Source organism: Schistocerca nitens, chromosome 1 (genome assembly GCF_023898315.1).
Source record: "Schistocerca nitens isolate TAMUIC-IGC-003100 chromosome 1, iqSchNite1.1, whole genome shotgun sequence".
In the NCBI taxonomy this organism is placed as follows: domain Eukaryota; kingdom Metazoa; phylum Arthropoda; class Insecta; order Orthoptera; family Acrididae; genus Schistocerca; species Schistocerca nitens.
In genome coordinates this window covers 1,159,053,986-1,159,081,041 of record NC_064614.1, presented here as the reverse complement: position 1 = coordinate 1,159,081,041, position 27,056 = coordinate 1,159,053,986, and the positions used below count along the sequence as shown (strand labels likewise).

The 27,056-nt window shown below is 41.8% G+C and overlaps 1 protein-coding gene across 1 annotated transcript in view; it reads left to right on the top strand.

The window, feature by feature from the left end:
• LOC126232800 (EGFR adapter protein-like) overlaps positions 1-24,626 on the top strand; it is a 439,734-nt gene extending 415,108 nt beyond the window's left edge. The window contains exons 7-8 of the mRNA XM_049942821.1: positions 9,788-9,959; positions 22,346-24,626. Coding sequence (XP_049798778.1) covers positions 9,788-9,959; positions 22,346-22,555 — 382 coding nt within the window. The 3' untranslated portion in view covers positions 22,556-24,626. The remainder of the gene's footprint in view (positions 1-9,787; positions 9,960-22,345) is intronic.
• Positions 24,627-27,056: the final 2,430 nt, after the last annotated feature.

Sequence of the window (27,056 nt, the reverse complement as noted above, 5' to 3'; positions counted from 1 at the left end):
TAGTAGCATGTGAGGAACGGTATCAAAACCCTTCTGGAAATCTAGGAATATGGAATCGATCTGAGATCCCTTGTCGACAGCATTCATTGATTCATTGGAATAAAGAGCTAGATGTGTTGCACAAGAACGATATTTTCTGAATCCGTGTTGGTTATTATCAGTAAGTCATTTTCTTCAAGGTGATTCATAATGATCGAGAACAGTATATGCTCCAAAATCCTACTGCAAATTGAGGTCAGTGATATGGGTCTGTAATTCAATGGGTTACACCTATTTCCTTTCTTGAAAAGTGGTGTGACCTGTGCCACTTTCCAGTCCTTACGAACAGACCTTTCGTCAGGTGAGCGGTTGTATATGATTGCTAAGAAAGGCGCTATTGTGTCTGCATACTCTGAAAGGAACCTGATTCGTATACCATCTGGACCGGAAGACTTGCCTTTCATAAGTGATTTGAGTTGTTTCGCAACACCTAAGATGTCTACTTTTTTGTCACTCATGCTAACAGCTGTTCTGGTTTCGAATTCTGGAATATTTACTTCGTCTTCTTTCGTGAAGGAATCACGGAAAACTTTATTTGGTAACTCCGCTTTAGTGGCACCATCATCGATAACATTTCCATCGCCATCGCGCAGTGACGTATTGACTGTTTTTTGCCACTGGTGTACTTTACATACGACCAGAATCTCTTTGGGTTATCTACCACATTTGAGACAATGTTTCATTGTGAAAACTATTAAAAGCATCTCGTGTTGAATTCCGCACTAAATTTCGAGCTTCCGTGAAACTTACCCAGTCTTGGGGATTTGGCGTTCTGAATTTGGCATGCCTTTTTCGTTGCTTCTGCAACAGTGTTCTTACGTGTTTTGTGTACCATGCTGGATCAGTCCCGTCTCTTATTAACTTATGCGGCATGAATGTATCTATTGCTGTCGATACTGTATCTTTGAATTTGAGCCATATCTGGTCTACACTTAAATATTTAGCTTGGACGGAATGGGGTCTACACTTAAATATTTAGCTTGGACGGAATGGAGACTCTCTCTTAGAAAGGCATCAAGCGAATTTTTATCTGCAGTTTTAAATAGATAAATTTGCGTTAATTTTTAGTGGTTTTGGTTGATATGGTTTTGAGCCTCGCTACAATGACTTTGTGTTCACTAATCCCTGTATCCGTCATGACACTCTCTATTAGATCAGGATTATTTGTAGCTAAGAGGTCAAGTGTGTTTTCCCAACCATTTACAACTCGTGTGGGCTCATGAACTAATTGTTCAAAGTAATTCTCAGAGGAAGCATTTAGTACAATTTCGGAAGATGGCCGGCCTTGGGGGCCGCGTGGTTCTAGGCGCTACAGTCTGAAACCGCGCGACCGCTACGGTCGTAGGTTCGAATCCTTCCTCGGGCTTGGATGTGTGTGATGTCCTTAGGTTAGTTAGGTTTAAGTTCTAGGGGACTGATGACCTCAGACGTTAAGTCCCATAGTGCTCAGAGCCATTTGAACCATTTTTCGGAAGATGTTTTTTGTCTATCACCGGCTTTGCAGATGTATTTTCGCCAACAAATCGAGGGTAGATTGAAGTCTCCACCAATTGTAACTGTATAAGTGGGGTACTTGTTTATAATGAAATTCAAGTTTGAAACTTCCTGGCAAATTAAAACTGTGTGCCGGACCGAGACTCGAACTCGGGACCTTTTCCTTTCTCCGGCAAGTGCTCTACCAACTGAGCTACCCAAGCACGACTCACGCCACGTTCTGGAAATTCAAGTTTTCTTTGAAGCGTTCAGCTGTTATATAAGCTGAGTCGGGGGGTCGGGAGAAGGAGCCAATTATTATTTTGGTACGACTGTTGAGTAAACCTCTACCCATAGTAATTCGCAGGAACTATCTATTTCAACTTTACTACAAGATAAACTACTGCCAACAGACACAAACTTACCGCCACCTACTTTATTTAATCTATACTTTCTGAACACGGTTTGCGCCTCTGTAAAAATTTCGGCAGAATTTATCTCCGGCTTTAGCCGGCTTTCTGTTCCTATAACGATTTCAGCTTCAGTGCTTTCTATCAGCGCTTGGAGCTCTGGTACTTCTCCAACACAGCTACGACAATTTGCAACTACAATACCGACTGTTGCTTGGTCGATTCTCGTCGTTTCTTTGCCCTGTATCCTTTGAGACTGGAGCCCTTTTTGATGTTTCAGAAGACTGTCTAACCTAAAAAACCGCCCAGTCCACTCCACAAAGCTCCTGCTACCCGTGTAGCCGCCTACTGTGTGTAGTGGACGCCTGACATATGTAGCGGAACCCGAAACGCCACCACCCTATGGGGCAAGTCAAGGAATCTGGAGCCTACACGGTCGCAGAACCGTCTGGGCCTCTGATTCAGACCCTCCACTCGGCTCTGTACCAAAGGTCCGCAATCAGTCCTCTCGACGATGCTGGAGATGGTGATCTCTGCCTTCATTTCGCTCGGAAGACTGGCAGTCTTCACCAACTCAGATAGCCGCCGGAAACCACAGAGAATCTCTTCCGATCCGTAGCGACACACATCATTAGTGCCGACATGAGCCACCATCTGCAGTTGGTTGCAACCTGTACCCTTCATGGCATCCGGAAGGGCCCTTTCCACATCTTGGATGACTCCCCCCGTATGCACACGGAGTGCACATTGGCTTTCTTCCCGTCCTTATCTGGCATATCCATAAGGGGCTGCATCACCCGCCTAACATTGGAGCTCCCACCCTTTGCGCTTGTCCGGACCTATCAGGAAGACCGGCCACTGCTACAACAGGCGAGGCCGCCCTTGCTGGTTCACAAGTACTTTCAGCAGTGGGCAGCACCTCAAGCCTGTTACGGAGGCGTAAGGATACAGCCTTGCGGCCAGCCCCAACTTTCGCCTTCCGCCCAGGTATTCGCGACCCGCCACGGTTCGCCAAGCACCGTCAGGCAAGTTTCGACCGGCAGGGACGTCCGAATCCGAGGGCGCAGTAGCATCAGAGATCCCAGGCGATGCTACAGGTTCCAGAGGCGCCAAAGCACTCGCCTCGGGTGTTCCAGTGTCAACGCGGCCCAGGGCAACACCCTGGAGCCTGTCGACCACGGCCAACACAGTTTCCAGCTGTTTACGGACAGTGGACAATTCCCCCTGAATCTGTACACAACAGGCGCAGTCCCTATCCATTCCTAATAATTTTTTCCCTCTCTTTTGTCTCACAAGCCGTTCAAAACAAACAGATGACTGATGACTACGCGAATTTACACTATACGGGTACTAAAACGCGATGCTACAACTCTGAAATACTATAATACGCCCGAAATTTATGAATTAAACTATGCAAGTACCCAAAAACACGAAACAAATTAAGAATTAAACTATGAAACAAATAGATGAGCTCAGAGTACGACTTGCTTCTGGCTGCTGTTTACCCAACGGCGGCAGGGAGCTCACATAAATGTTTATGTAGACATTAGGATCACCGCAGCATTATGTTCATCTCAGTTTGTGTACCGCTGGAATGGCTGTGAGCGGCTGGAATGTCTGTGGTTGCTGAGATATTGGATGTCGACTACCATCATGCCTCATCTCACAGATTTCCAGTGACGGAAAAAATCAACACGCAAATCTTCCCAGGGTTTTTGGAGTTAGGGGAAAGTGTTCTACTTTGGGTATTGTGTTCGTAGGAACATATGACTTTCCTGGTCGGTGTTTCAATATAGTGACTGATTTTAGAATCATGAAGGAACGCACACTAGAAAGAGCCATAAGTAGCCTCCGGCATTTCGTACTGTTTTTGGTGTAGTGAGATATGCAGCCATGCTTTGTGTAGTGTTTGTGAATATAAAGGTCCCTTGTGTTTAAGTACTGCAGAATATATCAAATCTACTAGGAGGAGATTGTTCATTATGCAGTTATAGAATTTTATGGTGAGTATAATGCTGTATATTTTTGAATCTAGTTACATAACTTGTGGACATTTACGCCACACTTCGTCGCTCGTGCACCATCTTGTACCTTGAAATGGAAGAAGGTCGTGGTATTTGCAAATGAACTATGTTTCCTTAATATGTTAACAAAACAAATGAAATGAGCGTATGGCATCGTTGGCCGGGAGGCCCCATCCGGGGAAGTTCGGCCGCCAAGTGCAAGTCTTATTTCATTCGGAGCCACATTGGGCGGCTTCCGCGCCGATGATGAGGATGAAATGATGATGAGGACAAAACAACACCCAGTCCACGAGCGGATAAAATCTCCAACGCGGTCGGGAAACGAACCCGGGCTCGCTTGCATGTGAGGCGAGCACATTACCGCAGAGCTAAGCAGGCTGACGATGTGTTAACAATTTTTCCTGTATTGAAAACTGAAATTTGTGTTAGTTGCCAAGACCGTAGTCATTATCTGATAGTTGGAACGACACTAGCGCCCCAAGCGGCGAAAAACCTGGTGATAATATTAATCTTTGCTTTTAATAAGTTCCCTTCTTAATTAACGAAATAATTATTATTCTAGTTTTGTGTTTCAAGCATTAGTAAATTACTAAGAGACACGAATAACGTTGAATTAAATGTAAAAACAGCCGGATCTCACTGACTGAGTGACATAAGAAATTCATGAAGAAACACTTTCGCTTACGTGTGTAACTGCAGCTTACCCCTCTGAAAGCAAGAAAATATAGACATATATTTCATGCATGAGGAACATGTATTTCTGTTGTTGTCCCTTCTTTATGACAGGAACTTTCATTATTATGCTATAATTTTGTATGGAGTCTAATGATTAGCACATTCCTAAACTTCATTTGGCTTCCTAAGACACCAGTATGTTTTGTACGTGTAATTACTTCTCCTTCCAAAGCCCATGCGTTGAAAATTCTTGCCGTTCGTGGCTCATATGTAATAACAGTGTAGAACTGCCTTATTCTATGTTGTGAAACCGGATTATTGCTTCTGACATCTTGTTATCAAGTCTTTTTGGTTTTTCCCTTCAGATGTTGTTATGGTGGCGTGTTTGTATATGGTCTAGGTATCGCGTTATGTAGAAGTTTCTTATGTTCCACGTTCACTGATTTGACTGGAAATGTACTGATGAATACTGCACATTCTTGAGTCGGTATACGACGTCTTTGCGCAGAAGATTAGAAGTTTCGCGGTTTGCTAATTTATTTGGTCTTAAAAGAAAGCGACCTTGTTCAGCAAGTATCTGTAGCCTATAAGAGAATCGTAAATAAAATGGCCTGTAATGTACCGTCTCATACCTCCCATAGCTCTTAGAAAACTAGAGAAAGATAAACATGATGTCATTATTTCCGTAGTTCAATCAGTAAAAATGAAACCCTTACATGATCACTTTGTTGTTTATCTTTGTGCCTGCTTGTCTGCCAGATTCCCTATTCTCAGGAGCGATTAGAGGAATCCAGTCAAAATTCATGTATCTTACTTAAGTCTCAAGGCTAGGTAAAAAAAAAAATAAAATAAAATAAAATAATAATAACAAAAATCTAAGTCAATGGAATCAAAAGATACGGCCATTTTCGATACAAAGTCACTCACCAAAATTTATACGGTATTACGTGTAAAGCTAGAATCATGAAGTTTGACAAGAAGCAAATTATATAAGGTAAGAAATATTCTTTCAGGAATGCTGGTTCTGCAAGATTCGCAGGAGAGCTTCTGTAAAGTTTGGAAGGTAGGAGACGAGGTACTGGCAGAAGTGAAGCTGTGAGGACGGGGCGTGAGTCGTGCTTGGGTAGCTCAGTTGGTAGAGCACTTGCCCGCGAAAGGCAAAGGTTCCGAGTTCGAGGCTCGGTCCGGCACACAGTTTTAATCTGCCAGGAAGTTTCATATCAGCGCACACTCCGCTGCAGAGTGAAAGTCTCATTCTGGAAGAAATATTTGTTTACCGTTGCAACGTTACATTGTATCAATGATCCGTATAAAACCTCAGGAACTTCTGTAGGGATTTTGAACTGCTTTTCAATAATACGAAGAGTGATTCACGAGAAAGACTTATATGTATAATTGACAAATATTTCATACTAAATGGTCCAGCTACGATGAAGTGACGTCTTATGCAGCTGTGAAATCTATGCATTTTCCAACTAGCGGTGATACACTATGTGATCAAAAATAAACTGACACCTGGCTGAAAATGACTTAAAAGTTGGTGGCGCCCTCCATCGGTAATGCTGGAAGTCAGTACGGTGTTGGCTCACCCTTACTTAGCCTTGACGACAGCTTCCACTCTCGCGAGCATACGTTCAGTCAGATGATGGAAGGTTTCTTGGGGAATGGCAGCCCATTCTTGACAGACTGCTGCACTGAGGAGTAGTATCGATGTCGATCGATGCCTTTTACGAAGTCAGCGTTCCAAAACATCACAAAGCTATTCTATAAGATTCAAATCAGGACTCTGTGCAGGACCGTCCATTACAGGGATGTTATTGTCATGTAACCACTCCGTTACGGGCCGCGCGTTATGAGCAGGTGTTCGATCGTGTTGAAAAATGCAATCGCCATCCCCGAATTGTTCTTCAACAGTGAAAAGCAATGAAGTGCTTAAAACATCAACGTAGGCCTGTGCTGTGATAGTGCTACGCAAAACAACAAGGGGTGATAGCCCCCTCCATGAAAAACACGACCACACCATAGCACCTACGCCTCCGAATTTTACTGTTGGCACTACTCACGCTGGCAGATGACGTTCACCGGGCATTCGCCATACCCATACCCTGCCATTGGATCGCTACATTGTGTGCCGTGATTCGTTACTCCACACAACTGTCCGTCCATCCACTGTTTAGTCGTGCAATATTTACGCTCCTTACACCAAGCGAGGCGTCGTTTGGCACTTACCGGCGTAATGTGTGGCTTATGAGCAACGGCTCGATCATGAAATCCAAGTTTTCTCACTTCTCGCCTCAATGTCACAGTACTTCCAGTGAATCCAGATGCAGTGTGTAATTCCTGGGCGATGGTCTGGATAGATGTCTGTCTATTACACATTATGACCCTCTACAACTGTCGGCCGGCTGCGTTGGGTAGCCGTGCGGTCTTAGGCGCCTTGTCACGGTTCGCGCGCAGCTTCCCCCCCCCCCCTCCAAGCTCCCCCGCCACCCGTCGGAGGTTCGAGTCCTCCCTCGGGCATGGGTCTACGTTCAAATAGTTCAAATGTCTTTGAGCACTACGGGACTTAACATCTGAGGTTATCAGTCCCCTTGAACTTAGAACTACTTAAACCTAACTAACGCCGGCCAGAGTGGCCGAACGGTTCTGGGCGCTACAGTCTGGAAGCGCGCGACTGCTACGGTCGCAGGTTCGAATCCTGCCTCGGGCATGGATGTGTGTGGTGTCCTTGGGTTAGTTAGGTTTAAGTAGTTCTAAGTTCTAGGGGACTGATGACCTCAGATGTTAAGTCCCATAGTGCTCAGAGCCATTTGAACCTAACTAACCTAAGGACATCACACACATCCATGCCCGACGCAGGATTCAAATCTGCGACCGTGGTCGCGCGGTTTTAGACTGAAGCGCCTAGAACCGCTCGGCCACAGTGGCCGGCGTATGTTTAGGTCGCATAGAGCTTACGGCAAATTTCCAAATTGTCGGCGGTCTCTGTTAGTGAACAGACGAAGTCGGCCTGTACGCTTTTGTGCTGGACGTGTCCATTCACGTTTCCATTCAGATCGGAAACAGTGGAGCTAGGGAAGTTTAGGAGCGTGGAAATCTCGCGTACAGCGCCCCATTCTGCTCTCAAAAAATGGTTCAAATGGCTCTGAGCACTATGGGACTTAACATCTATGGTCATCAGTCCCCTAGAACTTAGAACTACTTAAAACTAACTAACCTAAGGACAGCACACAACACCCAGCCATCACGAGGCAGAGAAAATCCCTGACCCCGCCGGGAATCGAACCCGGGAACCCGGGCGTGGGAAACGAGAACGCTACTGCACGACCACGAGATGCGGGCCATTCTGCTCTCTCACGATGTCTAGTGACTACTGAGATCGCTGCTATGGAGTACCTGGAAGTACGTTGCAGCACAATGCACCTAATATGAAAAACGTATGTTTTTTGGGTGTCCGAATACTTTTGATCAAGTAGTGTATATTGCTCTCATTACGTAAGGGGTGATTGGCTGCTTACTTTTGATGACATAGTGTAGATATGAGGCCGTCCGATCACCGCGCCACGCTGGCACTATGTAAGGTCGCAGTAGGTACTATCGATAATCGATCGCCCCCAGAGAGTAGTCGGCGTTGAGACCCGGGTAAGTCGTTGCTGCTAAGCGAACTTTGCAGATTTCGGCGGGACGGCCGACCGCGTTTACAATTGTCTAACGGCTGTGCGTATCACCCAAAGCCGTGGGCCTGGTCTGAAGTAAATACGTGAACGGCGTTAATTGAGTGATTGATGCATCGTGATTACGCGTCAACCTCGCCGGACAACCACGATTTGGACTGCAGTGAGGATTGTGTATTCAGTGCCACACGAAGAATATTGGCGTGTGACGACGTTAGTAGGTGACCTGTGATGAGTTAACCGTTATCACTTTGTCAGACGAAGAGAGTAACTGCCTCATTCGTGCTGTTTAGACAAAAGATATAGAACATTAACAACAAAGTACGTACCAATTATTGGTACCTGACATCCTAATTAGCTTTGTCGGATTTGATACGGAACAGTTCCCGCGCAAATAGCAAGTATCAACCGATCAGCCTTTATCAGTTGCACTCGGTAGAACTATTTTAAACTGTTAGGTTATAATCCACTAGTCAATAACAGTGGGTTCAATAGGGAGTCTTTCAACTAGCATCGCAGATCCTTTGCGAATTGCTCATTCGGCATGCAAACATTCCCTGGCAGTCTATGCCTTCGACATATATGCCATCTATTATGTTTCAAAGAAATCTAATACTGGTAAATGATGCAAGATTGCATTTCCGTTATTTGGCACGAGGTTTCAGTACCTCACGGAACAATTCAAACTTTACCTAACAACAATAGCACTATTGCCGGCCGTACTACTTCCATCTTTGGCAGCTTTAGTCAAATCTTACCAGTAATTTCAACAGGGACGGAAGCAGACAAAGCCAGCGCACGTGCAATTACCAGTCAGCATGGCATGTTAACATAACTCAAAAATTAAGAAAATGAATAAAAAATGGCAATAACGAATGCATAGTTAAATATGTAGAGAACCGTTGGAGCATGAATCCTATTCGCACTTGCACTTTTTTTTTAGTGTCGATTTTTATGGCCCTACATACACTTCCTATTGCAAAAATTATTGCAGAAAAAATACTAACGATACTATTCACACACATTTGATATAGCCGGCCGCTGTGGCCGAGCGGTTCTAGGCGCTTCAGTCTGGAACTGCGCTGTTGCTACGGTCGCAGGTTCGAATCCTGCCTCGGGCATGAGTGTGTGTGATGTCCTTAGGTTAGTTAGGTTTAAGTAGTTCTTAGTTCTAGGGGACTGATGACCTCAGATGTTGAGTCCCATAGTGCTCAGAGCCATTTGAGCCACATTTGATATAGTATTCAGGCGTATAGATTTCTGTCAGCTAGGACCGCTGTTGTCGCATTGGATGACAAAAATGAGCAGGAGTGTTGTGACTGTACGTGTTAGACTGTTCTGTTACTGTGTTTGTCAGGCAGATTACGTTGGAGGTGGTAGCCCTCGATAACGGGGAATATAATCATTGTTCACGAGATCATCAGCGAGACCGGTTGCTATGCCGTTCGGCTTGTGCCTCCCGATTTCACGTGTGCGACCACCTTGTTCGCAGGGAGATCGCGCTGGAGGTGCTGGGCCGTGAACCGGAGGGCGCGTTCATGGTGCGCGAGAGCACCAGCAAGCCCGGCTGCTACGCGCTGTCGCTGCGCGTCCCCAGGGACTTCCAGCCGTCCGGCATCGCGCACTACCTCATCCTGCGCACCGCCAAGGGATACAAGATCAAGGTGGGTCTACAGGCACTCTAACAGTCTGATCGATAGCAGACGCTACCGACTTGTTTTTTTGGCTTCTAATCTGGTTCCTGGTTCTCAAGCTTTCACTCTGCTCCAGTTGTTCTTATGATGAACTTGCTCCAACAGATTTCATCCCGTAGTGGTTGGAGGGCCAATATCAGTTACTGTTCCTATCTTGTAATAAAGTTATTTCTTGTTACTACCTGAGACACAACGAACCGGTTTTTTTTTTTCAACAGTCTTATGAATCGTTTTAAGCAGAGCTCCATGAATCCCTCTTCACCTTGCAGTACCACTTGCACTGCAGAACCTGCTGCAGTTTGCTGGATGTAATCCGATATTTGTTTTCCACTATAATTTTTACCCTCTACAGCTCCCTCTAGTAACGTGGACGTTATTTCTCGATGTGTTAACCATGTATTCTCATCCTTTCCGTTTTTCTTGTCAGCCTTCCCCCTACGTCCCATTCTTCGCAGTTTCTGCAAAAAACCTACGCATGCCGTATCGTACCACTCTTTAGTAATTTTCAGCTTCTATAGTACCACACCTCATAACAGTTCATTTTTGTTCTTCTGTTTTTACCCAGTCAAAAATTCACTAACACACAATTCTTTGCTGCAAACACACATTCTCAGAAATTTCTTCCGCAGATTAAGGCCAACGTTTGATACTACAGACTTTTCTTGGGCAGGAATGCCTTCGTAAGTATGCTTTTCATATCCGTGTTTCGTACGCCATTTGTTATTTTGTTTTCAAGGTAGCAGAATTCTTTTATTTCGTATACGTCATGTTCCCCAATTTTGATGCTTAGTTTATCGATAATCTCATTTCTGATAGTCCATTTTAGTTTCGTCTTTCTTCGGTTTACTCCCCGTCCATATTATTTATTCATTACAGTATTCATTCCATTCAACACGACGTCTGTTATCTCACTTTCCCTGAGGTTAGCAATGTCATCAGGGATCTTATCATTGTTATCATTCCACCTTGTATTTTAAGCCCACTCTCTAACCTTTCTCTTATTTTTGACATTGCTTCTTTGACGTGTACATAGAACAGTAGAGACGCAGGACTATATCCCTGTCCGGTACACTTTTTAATCCGAACATTCTTATTATTTCCTTTTGGTTCTTATGTACATTCTGTATAATGCCTGCCTTTCCGTTTAGCTTACACGTATTTTCTGAGAAGTTTGACCATCTTGCGCCATTTTACATTGCCGATTTTTTTTACGGCGACAAATCCTCTTAACGTCTCTTGAATTTTTGCAGTCTTCCTTCAATGATTAATCGCAACGTCAGAGCTACCTTCTAGCACTCGTACCTTTCCGAAATCAAACATATCAATACACAACAGATCCTCAGGTTTTTTTACTATTCTTCTTTGTATTATTCTTGTCAGCAGCTTGGATGCATGAGCTGTCCCCTTAATTGTGCGATACTGTTGCACTTATCTGCCGTTGCTATCTACAAGATTCCGTGTGTGAACATTTTTTCGTAAGTCTCACGGTATGTCTCCAGAATCACAGATTCTACTCGTACTTACCAATTTTGATAGACGCTTCATTGCCACTCCCCCTACTCTCAGAAATGCCGAAAGAATATTATCTATAAATTCTGTCTTACTTGTCGGCAAGTCTTCCAAAGCACTATTAAACTCTGATGCTAACAATCCCCTTTTTCTATGGTTTTTCATTCACTCGGAGTTACGACAGTTTTTCTTTGTAGATAGCGGTGGTTGACAGTCATAAAACTGTTGAAAAGTGCGTCGCAATACACTTACGAAATTCGTAAGCTGCTTCAGAGTATGACGTTTGATTTACTTGGAGACAGTCAACCATTCCAACATTCTGTCGCATCTGCGTCCCACAGCATTTCACGTGTGCAAGAAAACAAAGGTATTAGACTTCATTACGTCTTTCGCAATACCGTTTTATACTCCCTCTTATTGAGTTATGTCTTCTTCCTCAATGAGACGTGAATCTGTAATCATGTTTCAGGGTTTATTGGTGACAGTGTTTAATCTGATTAGGGCATGGGCGATTTCCTTCCTTACCTTTCCCTACTCCGAATTCGTGCTACGTCTCTAATTGTCTCGTTATTGACAGAAACTTGCAGTTACTTGTCATCTCATGCCATGCAAGAATTGGTAGTGTTTTACTACCTTAATCAATTTACTTGCCGTGGATCTCTTGCTTTACCCACGTGGACAATGCGCGGAACTGTCTTTAATATACCTCGCATGTTCAATGCACCAATTTAAGAGCACTCAAAGAGCCTTTGAAACAGTCACGAATCATACTAGCAACTACTGTTAACGCATTTAATTCACTGTCCAAAAACGGTGTTTAATCCATATGTTCTCAACAAGCGTCATGTAATTCAAGAACAAACACAAGTAGGAAAATCCAAATCGGAACATTAAAACCCACAAGTAAAACTCAAACATTATTAAAAAAAAAAATTAGAAGTTAGTTGAAACTCAGCTGAAAGGCGCAGTGACCACACCATATCTCCATCAGTCAAGAAAGATGTAGTAGCAAAAGGAAATACAGCTTTTAAGCTTTCAAAAGAACTATACGTTCAAAACAAGTTATACCACTTTAATAGGAGAGACCAAAGATGTAAATGGATTTCTCCCTCTTTTACACTGTGTAATTCTGATCATTCCCAAGTTAAAAAACACATAATTCCTAGTTTGATCGGTTTTGGATATTTTAGAAAATTCTATTGATTAAAAATTATGTTTCAGCATAACCCGTAGGAAACAACAAAATTCCCCAAGTGAACTATGTCTACTGTCAGTCTGATACACCCTACAAACCTACATGTTTGGTTATGCGGACCCGATTGAGCTCCAGAAGTGAATGACAACACGGTACGCTATCCACTAGAGCAGTGCTCACCACCATTATAAAGCTTCTGACCTACCATGTTGTTCTTAAATTATACTGAAAGCTACAAAAAAAATTAGGGCACAAATAGAAACTTTAAAACATCCTACATTTGTTGCCTACAAGGTCACATTTCTAGTAAATATGAAATGAATTTTAATTAAATTTTATTTAGGAAGAAGAAATTTAAATGTAATTGTACACAAGAAAGAGTAGTTAGTAATAATTCACAAATATAAGAACGGATTTTTTTTGGTATCGGAGTAATGAGGAGCATGGCGCTTTTTTTGTCGGCAGCAAAATTTTTAATGTTGGGGGAGTAGGCAGTGGTCATTAGAATACAGTTGTGGAAATGTTTATCTGTCAGTCTGTTTCTGTACTTGTTTTTATAAAGTCTATAATGGATAAAGAAACCTCACATGGACGTGTTGATCTGAACATTGTCTTGACTTTGAGGCCAATCTGGACGGAAACAAAGTATTTTTCTTTAGGAGCAAGATGCCAAAATATTTTCAGAGCTTGAAGAGAGCGAGCTTGAATGTGAATAATGTCCTGTCCTGTAGTGTACCCTGTTATTGGTATAATCATGACCAGCATCCTTCTTATTTCGAAATTAACAATAGCTGTTCTTGCAAAAACAGCCAACTGACCTATATCAACTATAGCAGTTGAAGGAAATATCACCAGCGATCAAAGTCAGTTTTAATTTGTGAGGTGACACCACAAGTCATAATCGGAATCTTCCTCATTACTGTACTTGCAGGACAATTTGCAGATTTCATAGTAGACATTATCTCAGTTTTTTTGAAAGTATCAAATACTGAATCTATAGATTCTAAAAATGCTGTTTTAGTTAAGTCACCGTCTTCTTAAGGTTTCTTATTCTGTGCAATAATGTTTGAAACCCGGAACTGTTGCGATGACGAACGAGTCGTCGCCAATGTTGACAGGTGGCCAATGCTAAATAGAAACATATAAATCACAGCAAGTCTGTCAGTAACGTCGATAAGGTGCTGGCTGCATGGTCTGCATCTGCAACGACTAAAATAATTAGAAGTGGATGGTAAAAAATATTATATATTGTACTTAACTGGTTGTACCGGATTCTCCTTGGCAGCATACATATAATTATAAACAGCTAGCTATTGAGGCCTCACTTAGGCCACACGTTACTAAGCGCCTTGTTTGAGGTTGCTTCCTATCAGCTGAAGCCTATGCTACCTTACTACTTGATGTCCCAAGCACGAGTGCACGAGAGCTCGCTAGAAACTTGATACAAGCCGCGGAGCGGCGCTGGTCGCGACTTGCGGGTCCAACAATACTAATACGGACCTCACTCGATAACTGCAACCCCTAACAAGTGTGGTATCAAAGTTGATACCACAGGAACGACACGTTACTTGCTACTTTACTGTTGTCTAATGGTTCAAAAAAGTTAATTGTTGAGTATAAGTTTTGGTTTTAGCTGCCATACCACTTCCTCCTTTAGAGCAGAATCCAGAGGGAAATTATCGTCAATCCCAGAGCCAACAAATTTGAAGTAACGCTCGACGTTCCCTCTCTTCCCATATGTTACACTTGAATAACACGTAAACACACACATTTGCCCTTTAAAGAAGTAATCGGTTTCCCATTACAAATGAAAGTGATATTTCCGTTGCGTGAATACATCATTAGAATAAACCTAACTTAACATAAGTGAGTATTTCAAACTATTCACATTAACAGGTGTCTGATACACACTAGAAAAACATAACGTCCACAACCTCACCCTTCTACAATCAACTATGAGCCGACTGAGCGTTATCACGATTTACCGTATATATATATATATATATATATATATATATATATATATATATATATATATATATAGTTTTGATTTGATTTGATTTGATTTAGAAATCCTTGGGGTTCCAGTTTCAAGTAGACTGCAACTGAATTTTCCATCTCTTCTTAGAACGCCTAACATTTATTTTCCCCTGTGGTGTATGTTGGTATATGTAATAATTCAACTCACATCCTTTGAACGTATTCATGCGATTTCTTTTTTGCTCCTCTGTTTTATGAAGTATGCTAACGCTCTGTTCATTTCTAATTTTAGTTTTACCTGTGTGTTTGTAACTAGGTAGTTTTTAGGAGTATCATTTGTGTTACTTTGGCCCTGCTCTGTTGACAGGCATTTGCAGTCCAAGTCACAGACCCAAACATTTTAACTGGTCAGCCATCACGTTTCAAAATTTTAGTAGTTATCGTTTCGTACCTTTTTTGAGGAGAGTGCGATTTATAGTACCTACCAACACTGGATATTTTTACAGCTTTAATTCTTTATTATTGGATGTAATGTATGAGGTCTGATTTCCCAGGTATAAATTATTTATTTGTCCTAGCAGTGTTTTGCTATTCAGTCCTCCTTACCATTCAACGCCATTATCTTAGTATCATCTTTGGGTATGATGATATTATCATCATTTAATTCCTTGTGTAAGGATGAAAGGGCTGTCTATAATTAATCTTCCGAGTTCACTGAAGTTATTATATCATTTGCAGAAAAGAGAGTATTCATAATTTTAACATTAAACTTATAATGGTGGACTGATTAACTCTGCCATATCTTTGCATCCTACATGCATATATTAAATGATTTGGGTGATGGAGAGCACCTTGTCCACACCTTGAGAGATGGTTCTCAAAAATGGACTTCATTTTTGCGCTTTGGTTTGTTTTATATGTCAAAACTTGGAAATACACTTATTATATGCTGAAATATACCACTCTTTTCGATACCCTAATTCTGTTAACGTTACCGAAGGCTCTATGTGATAAAGGCTGTATATATAGGGTTACTGTATTTTTTGTTTTTTTTCAATATTTTGGCCAGCGGGGAGAACACTACGCATAATCTTCCAATTTCAAATCCAATCTGTTCTTCTGTAGAAAACGATTTTGAAAGTATGAAGGGCTGAAAGGTTACTTTGTTATTAATTTCTCATGTATCTTATATCTAGAATTTGGGTTTTTCTGTAGTTGGCCTTATGCAAAACACTGCTTCTTTTTCTTCTCTATGACATATTTCGACCCCCATGTTTCATCTTCTGTGGCTCAAATTTAATTCCGTGAAATATAGCACAAAGTTTATAATCGCATATTTATTGTAGCGATAAAAATAGAAACATATATATAGAATTGGTTTATTCGTTTGTTCATCTGAAAATTACATTGCTGGCAAAAATAAATTTGTACACATCGGTTTTTGTGCACTCTTTTTGCCGTTTTGACAGCATGTCATGTGGAAAATAGTTATAAAGAAAATTCGTACATGTTCGAAGCCTACTTTTTTGTGGACAGTGATTATATACACTGGTGTCCAAAATGGAAGCAACAAACTAAAATTTTGTAAGGCTGCGTTTATTTTGCCACAAAACAGGTGACAGCAAAGTAGAAACAATGTCAAGAAAACAGAATGTAAACGACTGCACAATAGTAAACGAAAATGTTCTTCGTTTTTTTCCAACTTAACAGACTTGCGCACCCATTCCGACAACTGGTTAATGCTCTCACTATGGGGTGTGACCACCTATGGCAGCAATAGAGGCCTGACAACGACGGATCATGCTGTGAATAATGTTAGCAGTGTCATGTTGAGGCAATAACGCCCATTCTTCCCGCGGAACTGTCTTGGAGAGTGGTAGGTGGCTGTTGACGTGATCCAACCCGTCTCCCTAGTGCAGCCGAGACATGCTCAATGGGATTCAAATCGGGAGATCGAGTAGGCCACGCCATGCGTGCAGTATATTCCGTTTCCAAGACAACAACAACCATTCGCGCTCTATGAGGTCAAGTATTATTGCCCATCAATACGACGTTTAGGCTCATAGGACTTTATAACAAACGCACATGAGGTTCCAAGACCTCGTTAAGGAACCTGACAATAGTTAAACCTTTCCGATTCACCCGTACAAATTCAAGGTTTTAGAGGGTTCAACGTACACACCATTAGCGATCCTCCTCAATCGTCCCTTTCCACAATGTTAGGGTCTCTAAATCGCGCTCCACAGTCTCTTCAGATGCGAGTACATCGAGAATCACTCTCTACACCAAATAGGGACTAATCTGTGAAAAAAACATTGGCCCACTCTTCGACTGTCCAGGTGGCATGTTGACTCTACTCTAGACGTTCCCTCTGCGAAGACGGGTCAGAGGCCAACATACAGCTGGTCTGAGACAGTAAAGGCCGCGCTGTCGGAGCCTTCTCTACACCGCTTGCCTCGACACAACACGTCCAGTGGATGATCCGAGGTCCGAGGCCAGTTGCTACCCGGTAATAAGGCGGCACCGTCGTGTCTTTACAGCCAAATTACGGTCCTCTCTTTCTGATATCACATGTGACCGGCCGTGCCCTGGTCTGCGTGCAACATCCGAGAAATAACACAACGATTCACGTTAAGCCAACGGGCCACATGAGTTTGCGACTGTCAATCTTCAATTCTTCTCGGGTCCTCCACCGAAGAGAGTCTGACAGGTGTCTCCCATGTACCATACTGCGCCATCTGTGACTGTGTACACAGGTGTTGTGGATATGGGACTACCCAACAAACACTACCCTGTTTACAAACTGCCTATTGGCTTCTGTATCGGGTTCTTCGGCCGACGTTCATCTAATGATTTTACTGACGTTTCGCCAGCACGAATGGCTGGCATTGTCAAAGCTTCACCCTCCATTGCCGGTGGTGAACTGGAGCCGAGCTCGTGGCTGCAGACTATATGTACCTTGCGCGCCAACGTCCGAGAGCTTATCCGCGTTTATTTCCGGTGCGGTTCTCCTCTTGCTACCTGCGACGGTCGTTCGCTGCAGTACGGGAAGCCAGGATCCGTTTACCTCAACAAGAAAGAGGAAAGCCTTAAGGTAAAGGAGAATCGCACCGGAAATGACCACAGAGAAGCTCTCGAACGTTGGCGCGCCAGGTACATAGTGTCTGCGGCCGCGAGCTCGGCTCCAGTTCACCACCGGCAAAGGAGGGTGAAGCTTTGATAATGCCAGCCACTCGTGCTGGCGAAACGTCAGTAAATTCATTAGATGAACGGCGGCCGAAGAACCCGAGACAGAAGCCAATAGGCAGTTTGTCAACAAGTGGCCGCAAAAGCCTTAACAATTTTGTACTACCCTGTTCGATAGATGCCCTGAAGTCGTCGTTGGCCTGGTTTTCCGTTGACCGATGTGCCATCTTCCGTACAAAACACGATCGTACGGATATTTGTTGATAGTTTGTATGATTATATCGTGAATTAACCACAGGACGGGAACCCGATTTGTTGCTTTAGTTTTGGACGCCCATTTACGTTACTGTACTTACATTTTTTTTTACCTGTTGTGGTTCTCTGGTAAATTTCTCTTTCTGTTGCTACTGATTACATTATTTTCACACTTTTTTTTAATGTAACTTAGCTCTCACACATTTACTTCTCAAGTATTCACCACTGAATGCGGTTTGTGCAGACACTTCTGTCTACATATTCAGTGAATGGTGCTATGTTGTTGTCGCTGCTCAGTTGTTCATTGTTTGCCGTTTATTTAGTGCGTCGCTAATTATGAGTGTGTCGTGAAAACTATCGTGGTGTGTCTGTTGGGGGAGAACTGATGTTGTGTGACGGGATGTGACGTGGCCTGGTGGTGTGTGTGTGTGTGTGTGTGTGTGTGTGTGTGTGTGTGTGTGAGAGAGAGAGAGAGAGAGAGAGAGATTTGGGGGGGGAGGAGGGGGCTGCTGGAAAGAGGAGTGAGGCCGGCCTGAGTGGCCGAGCGGTTCTAGGCGCTTCAGTCTGGAACCGCGCCACCGCTACGGCATGGATGTGTGTGATACCCTTAGGTTAGTTAGGTTTAAGCAGTTCTAAGTTCTAGGGGACTGATGAACTCAGATGTTGAGTCCCATAGTCCTCAGAGCCATTTGAACCAAGAGGAGTGGGGTGGAGTGGGCTTGAGAATGTAACATATGGTTTCGGATTATTGAGGGTGTTTAATTACTATGTTTTGTGTGTGGAAGTGTATTTGTATAGAGTTTTCGTAACAGTATTTTGTTGCACAGTTTGTATTTTCGTTCATGGCTTTCATTCGTTGTATCATTACTTTTTGTGTGTGGTAGTTCTCCTCTGTTGTGAGTTTTTGGTAGAGGGTACTCATTTCTCTGGGGGTCTTAACATCAATCTCAGTGTTGTAGGGGTGGTGGTTTTCGCATAAGAGATGATCTGCGGAAATGGTGTGTGTACAGTCACATTTTAAAGCTCCAATGGGCTCAGAATATTTCGTTTTGAAATGTCTGCATGTTTCGCCTATGTATACCGATTGGCATGGACTACAGTTTGACTGATAGAGTCAAGCTTTGCAGAATTTGTCTGTGGAGATGCTCTTGGCGTTTAGATTTTTCTGTACTGTATTGCTTTGGTGGAATCATATTTCGATTCGTTTTTTCTTTGGGACGTTCCCCAACCTGTGGACGTTATTGTATATTCAGAGCCTAGACATAAATCTATACAGCTTTAAAGTCAGTACCGCCATTAGACTGCTGTTTATTTACAGTGTTACCTTTACACTTACACAATCATGATTTCGGCTTCGAAGTGCCATTATCAAATGTTTTTTGAAAGCAGATTAGACAATAACAGTGAAATACATAACAAGTGATATAACCATATAAGAATCCATATTTATAATGCTTAATTACAAGTGTTATAAATTGCCTAAGATGTCATACTGTCGTATAAAAATACACTATTGGATGCATTGTCTAAGCGTCGATATTTCTGGCAGAGCCTACTGCCTTGTGTCATCACTGAGTGTACCATCTCGACTGAATGACAATTGGCTAAGTGTCAAATTGTCTTGGTCAAAGATATTACTGTTACAAGCAGGTCACTTTTTCTGTTTTTTGTTTTTTTGTTTAAATCTTTGGACTCAGTGTCCGGTAGGATAGGAAAGATTAGCAGCAATTTATTTTCTTTGATAGTTGTTACATCTTTGCAGTACCTGTTTATCTTAGCATACGCAATTTAGAGTTGGCCAAGTATTAATTTCACGTACAAAGCTGTACATTTACCTACTAAAATGTACTTTAGACAACGTCAGTGATTAGCTGGACTGTTATATTTGTGGATGCAGCGAATATTATCGAGAGATTTGTTAGAGTTTATGTTTATGAGCAGGCAACTTCATTCTATACTAAGATAAACAGGTACTGCCAGAATGTGACAGCTACCAAAGAAAATAAATTGCTCCTAACCCTTCTTATCCTACCGGACGCTGAGTCCGGAGATTAAAAAGAAAAGAAAAAGTCACCTGCTTGTAACAGGAATTCCTTTGACCAAGACAAATTGACACTCAGCCAGTTGTTATTTAGTCAAGATGGTATAATCAGTGATGAAAGAAAGTAGTAGGCTCTGCCAGAAATATGGACCCTTAGACTGTCTAATAGTGTATTTTAATACGACAGTATGCCATTGTAGGCAATTTATAACACTTGTAAGTAATCATTATAAATGTGGATTCTTATATGGTTATATCACTTGTTATGTATTTCACTGTTATTGTGTAATCTACTTTCAGAAAACACTTGATAATGGCAGTTTGAAGCCGAAATAATGATTGTGTAAGGGTAAATGTAGCACTGAAATAAACAACAGTCTAATGGCGGTGCTTACTTTAAAGAAATATATTATGACTATAGCCCCGCATTATGAAAAAACTATTAAATCCATACAGGTTTAATATGTGCGTCATGTAACGGTGTGATGGTCTAAGGGTGCGATCTGTGATAAAAATAGACTGCTTTCAACGTCAAACTTCATCCTTCTTTCCTTCCTTTCATAAGTCACAGTATATAATACCGGGTGATCAAAAAGTCAGTATAAATTTGAAAACTTAATAAGCCACGGAATAATGTAGATAGAGAGGTAAAAATTGACACACATGCTTGGAATGACATGGGGTTTTATTAGAACAAAAAAAATTAACAAAATGTCCGACAGATGGCGCTGGGCAGCAAAACGTCAGTGACTGGGCATGACAATTGTGTATAAAAGGAGCTGTAATGAGAGAGAGAATCAGAGACGCCAGCAGTCGCAGCATGTTGACGTTACCTGAAAAGGCGCTTTTAGTGAAGCTGTATTATCAGAATGGGAAATGTGCTAGTTTGGCGTTACGATCCTATCGCCATAGGAAGGGGATTCGAACGGGGAAAGGTCCGTTGACAAATGCAGCTGTGGCGAGAATAATTTCGAAGTTCGAAGCCACGGGTTGTTTAGACGGTAGTGGCGGACCGAGCACAAGGCGTAATGCTGCTAAGACAGTTCAGGAAGAAATGGAGACTGTAGCGGGTTCGTCCATGCACGGGGAAGTCAGCGCTCGTGCAGTCGCACGTCGCACCGGCATTCCATACACTACTGTTTGGTTGGCACTGAGGCGTACCCTCCGATGCTATCCGTACAAAATCCATCAGCATCATGAACTGTTTCCTGGCGATTTAGTGAAGCGGAAGGCATTTGAGGTGTGGGAGTTTCAAAAGATGGCGATTGGTTGAGCAACGTGTTGTGGATCGACGAAGCTCATTCCACGCTCCGAGGGTCTGTCAACGCCCACAACTGTAGAATTTGGGGAACCGAAAATCCTAGATCTGTCGTGGAAACTCCACCGCACGACGAGAAAGTCACGGTATGGGTTGGATTTACCACATCTACCGTTATCTACCGTCGTCGAGGAAATGCATGATTCTGATTTTGTAACTGCTACCGTGACGGGTGAGAGGTACGCCGGTATGTTACAGAATCGCATCATCCCCAGCCTGGCTGATAAATACCTGCTGGAACGTACGATGTTTATGCAGGATGGCGCTCCACCCCATATTGCTAGACGCGTGAAAGATCTCTTGCGCGCGTCGTTTGGTGACGATCGTGTGCTCAGCCGCTACTTTCGTCATTCTTGTCCTCCCAGGTCCCCAGACCTCAGTCCGTGCGATTATTGGCTTTGCGGTTACCTGGAGTCGCAAGTGTATCGTGATCGACCGACGTCTCTAGGGATGCTGAAAGACAACATCCGACGCCAAACCTTCACCATAACTCCGGACATGCTTTACAGTGCTGTTCACAACATTATTTCTCGACTACAGCTATTGTTGAGGAATGATGGTGGACATATTGAGCATTTCCTGTAAAGAACATCATCTCTGCTTTGTCTTACTTTGTTATGCCAATTATTGCTATTCTGATCAGATGATGCGCAATCTGTCGGACATTTTTTGAACTTTTGTATTTTTTTGGTTCTAATAAAACCCCATGTCATTCCAAGCATGTGTGTCAATTTGTACCTCTCTATCTACATTATTCCATGATTTATTTTCAAATTCATACTGACTTTTTGATCACCCCGTACATTCAGGAAAATCTCAGGCCTTCAATCTGCTGCTCGGTGTTCACAGTGAATTTCTCTCTCTTTCCGCAGGGCTTTACGAAGGAGTTCTCGAGCCTGACGGCGCTGATCACGCACCACTCTGTGATGCCGGAGCTCCTGCCCGTTCCGCTGTCGCTCAGCCGCTACAACCCCAGCTTCGCCAAGTCCGACTCCAACAAGGACAGCGCCGACACAGACTCCGACCCAGACTACAACACGCTGTCCGACTTCCGCAAGATGATGGCCGACCTCTCCCTGTAGACCCGTCTCCGTCGGTCCAGAAGGAAGGACACAATATACAACTAGTTCACAGCGCTACATGTCGCTGATACGAATACCTTCGTGATTTAACAACAGAGTCAGTGTTATCTCCTGTAGCTGACTATCCATGTCTTTGCACGCGTCAGTTAACTACCACTACGTTTTAACTGCTGGTGGACGCGATAAATGGGTGGAAATACAGACTACAGAGGGGTATTTTCATCAGAGATGAAACCAAGTGATTATGACAAGTTAGATGAGCTCCATTGTACAATTTTAGCATCAATATCGGTAATTATGACTCGATACCTCATTAAATTTCTTGGTTTCAAAGCCATTTTTGCTGTCTCTTATATGTACTCAACTTATGTATTTTTTGCTTCAACTTCAAATTCAGATTATTTTATTCAGATTTACTCATTTTTCCATAAATCTGTAAGGATTTCCTTGATAATCGAACTATACTACTTGCCTGTACAGTGAAATTCACTATTCACAGCCATTTCAGAAATTTATGTATCCTCCTTGGCAAAAATTTGTTCCGTTATGGTTTTCAGCTTTCACAAAGATTACCACAGGGAGTACAAGCTGACGCTCTACACACATACCAGCATACGACAAATGATGAAAAATCTTTTTCACTTAATCAGGAGAAAAGCTTGCAAGTCATGGTTTCAAAAAAAAGTAATTTCAATAATTCGTTGCTTCGTTTCCCATGTAGATTAGGGCAATCTGATGTTTCAGTAATCACTATAGATCTCACTGGTATTCTGGACTTGATGCGAAGAAATTTACATATTTATGATGAAAGACCTTGACGTATGTTGAGTTCTTAGCTACTGTCCTCACTCTTAAAGGCTCCTATTACTCAAGAATTTCATCAAACTTGTACCACATATAGTGATTTCAGCACACAGGTATGCCAGCTACTCCTACACATACACATCATATCGATCAGTAACTGGAGACGTCAACGTGAGGTCTTCCCCATTTTACGTTCTGTAAGTGTCCTACATTACGTTTTATGGTGTTACATTTTCGATTCGTAATAATGAACATATTCACTAATTAAACGTACGTAATAGACCCAAAAGTCATTTATATACATCAAACAGTGCGTATAAAAGCGACTTAAATGAGAATTGCACTTAATAGCAATGTAAAATATGATTCGTGGTATTACAAGGATACTGTACGTCTCTGTTGTTTACTGTAGCTGTGGACATCCATGTATCCTTAAAATTAAAAAAAAAAAATACATTTGACTTGCTTTGAGTAGCTTTCAATCACACCATTATGTTTTCAAGCATCATCGCAGCTGTAGTCCATTTCCATGTGTGAATTAGTACAGTAACCCTAAAGAAGAAACATATCGCACTTAAAATAAATCTGGAAATATATTTTTGTAGGAATGAAAATACTTCAGACATGGCGACAAAAGAATGCGCATTATACATTGCATCCGCAATTTAGTAACACGAATCTATAATCTATAGTGGTGATTTTCTGTTTAAGGTTCAGTGTTCCTTCTGCATTTATAGAGAGACGAATTTAGTGGACGAAGTATAACAATAGTTTTATTTAGAAATCTATACGTGGGCATTTTGTAGGATATATTCACCTTTTTTATTAAACGTTGGGAAATATTGGAAACAAGCTGGAGAAACCCGACATCAAATGTTAACTACCACATACATTATATTTACAGAAATTGTTGACATATGTGATTTCAATAAGATCTGTCTCTAAAAGGTGTAAGAATAGTACGTAAATGGTTCTTAAAGTGGCACGACAATAGTATCTATCCAAGTAATGAATCTATGTCCTTAGCTTAAGGAAGATGTTTTGCTTTGTAACCAAAGTGCCAAAAACGAGAGTGAACTGCTTAGCAGATGAGTCGTTGCTGTGTTAAAGTATATTAAGTAATGAATTCTGTGCATAGCTCTAGTCAGGCTCTAAAATGATGTGTTACTTAAAAGTATATAAAGTTTATTTACGTGTTTATACTCAGCAAATGCAATTGAATAATATATTCTTGAGATGGTTCTAGTCAAGAACTGTTGCACTGATGGCTTGTTAATGGTAAGAATAAAGATTGACTGACAGCAAATGGAATGTCTTCTTTTTTTTTTATTGGACCGTCGTGTCCCTTATTCCTCAGAACTGAAAATGTGTCTCATGACAAGTTGAAAAACGGTTAAGAGTCTACAGTTTAGTCTCCTTTCAGCACGGTTACTTATGGCTGCACTGTTACAGCGCGATGTTCGTAAGACGTTGTTGCTCACAACTACAGTCAAATACTTACCTACAAGGACATAGGGATTTAGATTACGATATGGAAGAGAAGATTGTGTTGTTTCCTCCCAACGCCAAAGTTGAAGAACACCCTAGATTTTGACTAGTATTTTATTTTCTAAGTAACCGTTCTTAATCCTAGCACTAGAAACTTAACACATCATGGTCCATCAATCATCTTGCATGCTGTACGGAGCAAAAGAGGTCTATGAGCATAAGCAAACGCCTATTTTAAATCCATCACGTACAGAGTAAACTATGTGGACTAAACTGGGAATCTTAGAATATTTTGTACCAATATTGTACGCTCGCTGCACCTGTTGGTATATCCTGAAACCGCCGTAGTTTCTGTTTATCGTGCATTATGTCCGTTACGGCAATGGGAAGTATGCATTTCAAAAAATACCGTCGTTTTAAAGGCCCTTGGGAAGTATGCTTGTCACCAAGGTAGATGCTCCAAGGCGCTTGGGAAGTTTAGTTACTACAAAATCAGCATTTCTCTTTAGTATTTGGCAAACATACTTACCACCATCTTTGTGATTTTCCTAAGACTTTGGAATAAGTCTTCACCGCTGGATGTGCCGACACTGTACGAAATGGATAAAAGCTGCTACAACAGTCACTTTGTGTTTGGCGCTGGAACAGTACTGTGAAATAGGAACACATACATTCGTTTTTACGATATAAATTATTATGACTTGTAACAGCACATTTCTTCATTGTGTGGTAAATGAAATTTCTAAGACTGATTTCACATTATGGTAAGTAAAATAAAAACACAAAACGGTGCTTTTTCTTTCACATGCAATCGCTTATATAAGGGATGTGGGAAATCCGCTAACCACTGTAATGTAACGTCTCATATTATGGCCGTGGAGAATGTATGCATAGCGCCACAGGTTTTGGTCCTAAACAACAAAAATAAACTATCAGTAAATAAATATAATCCGCTGATCACAATTCTAGTACAATAAAAAAAAATTAACTTCGCTTTGTCGCTACAAAAAATGCGCCCACGGTTGTGTGAATAAAAAGTACAACTTTTGGTTGTAATGGGATCGATGGACGCACCATTGAAACAAATATAATAAGTAAATATTCAGTAAGAGTAATAAAATGTAAGCAAATGCAGTCACAAAAACGTTTAGTGAATTAAAAAAATGTCTTGCAGTGGTGAAGTCGTGAACATAACAAAGGAATGTGATTTAATTCCACATTCACTGATGGAAACTGAAAGTGATACACCATGTGTCACCAGTCTGAAATTCTGTGTAGAGATGTTTGACACAACGGGTTCTAACTGACAAGGGAATACGACACGTTCAAACCTACCCTGAAAGAAATGCAATGTCAAAATCTTAGCTGCTAAGACGCACTGCAAGTATTCAAAAAATTCTTAAGTCGCTCATTTATCCGACACCAACTTACAGCAGCGGTTTATAAGGCACTTCCAAAGAATGCGAATGAGCTAAAAGCAGACACAGTCGCGCCAAGAGGGCGTAGCGCCACGTAGTACGCCGTCCACAGAGCACATACGTGAAATTTAAGTCCTTAAACCATGCCACAAAATCTCAGATCATTAATTTGTGAATTACTTGCTGTATATATCGACAGCTAAACTGCTTTAGATTTAATTGCTACACACTACAGAAGGCAGTGTCTGATGTTTCATTACACTTGACTTAATTTATTGACGTTAGTTATCTGATAACAAAGCCCGTAGCACAGTTCTTATGAAAATTTTTAATAATGTATATTTTGCTGACAATGAATCAGTTCCTTGTCTTTACCCTGTAGTTGTCACAAAACTGCGAAGTGTCTGCTGAATGGTGCACTTGATAAAACAAAAATTAATGTACTGAGGTACTTCACAGCAATTACTAGTTTTATTTAGACAGAACTTGAATGGAGTAAGTAATAGACAAGTCCGTTATTCTGTATATAGTGCTGCACACCGGGAATACTTGATCAAATTCGTAAACTGTGGTGATACAAACTGACAATGCAGAAACGATTTATGTGTAACAACGCTGTTTGATAAATCTGAAATGACAGATATATCGGAAAATATATTGTCCGACAGTTTTCTTATAGATGCTTTACTCTGTCGAAAATATTGTTATCGACAGGCTGACTCTTACAAGGGAACCTCCCCATCGCACCCCCTTCAGATTTAGTTATAAGTTGGCACAGTGGATAGGCCTTG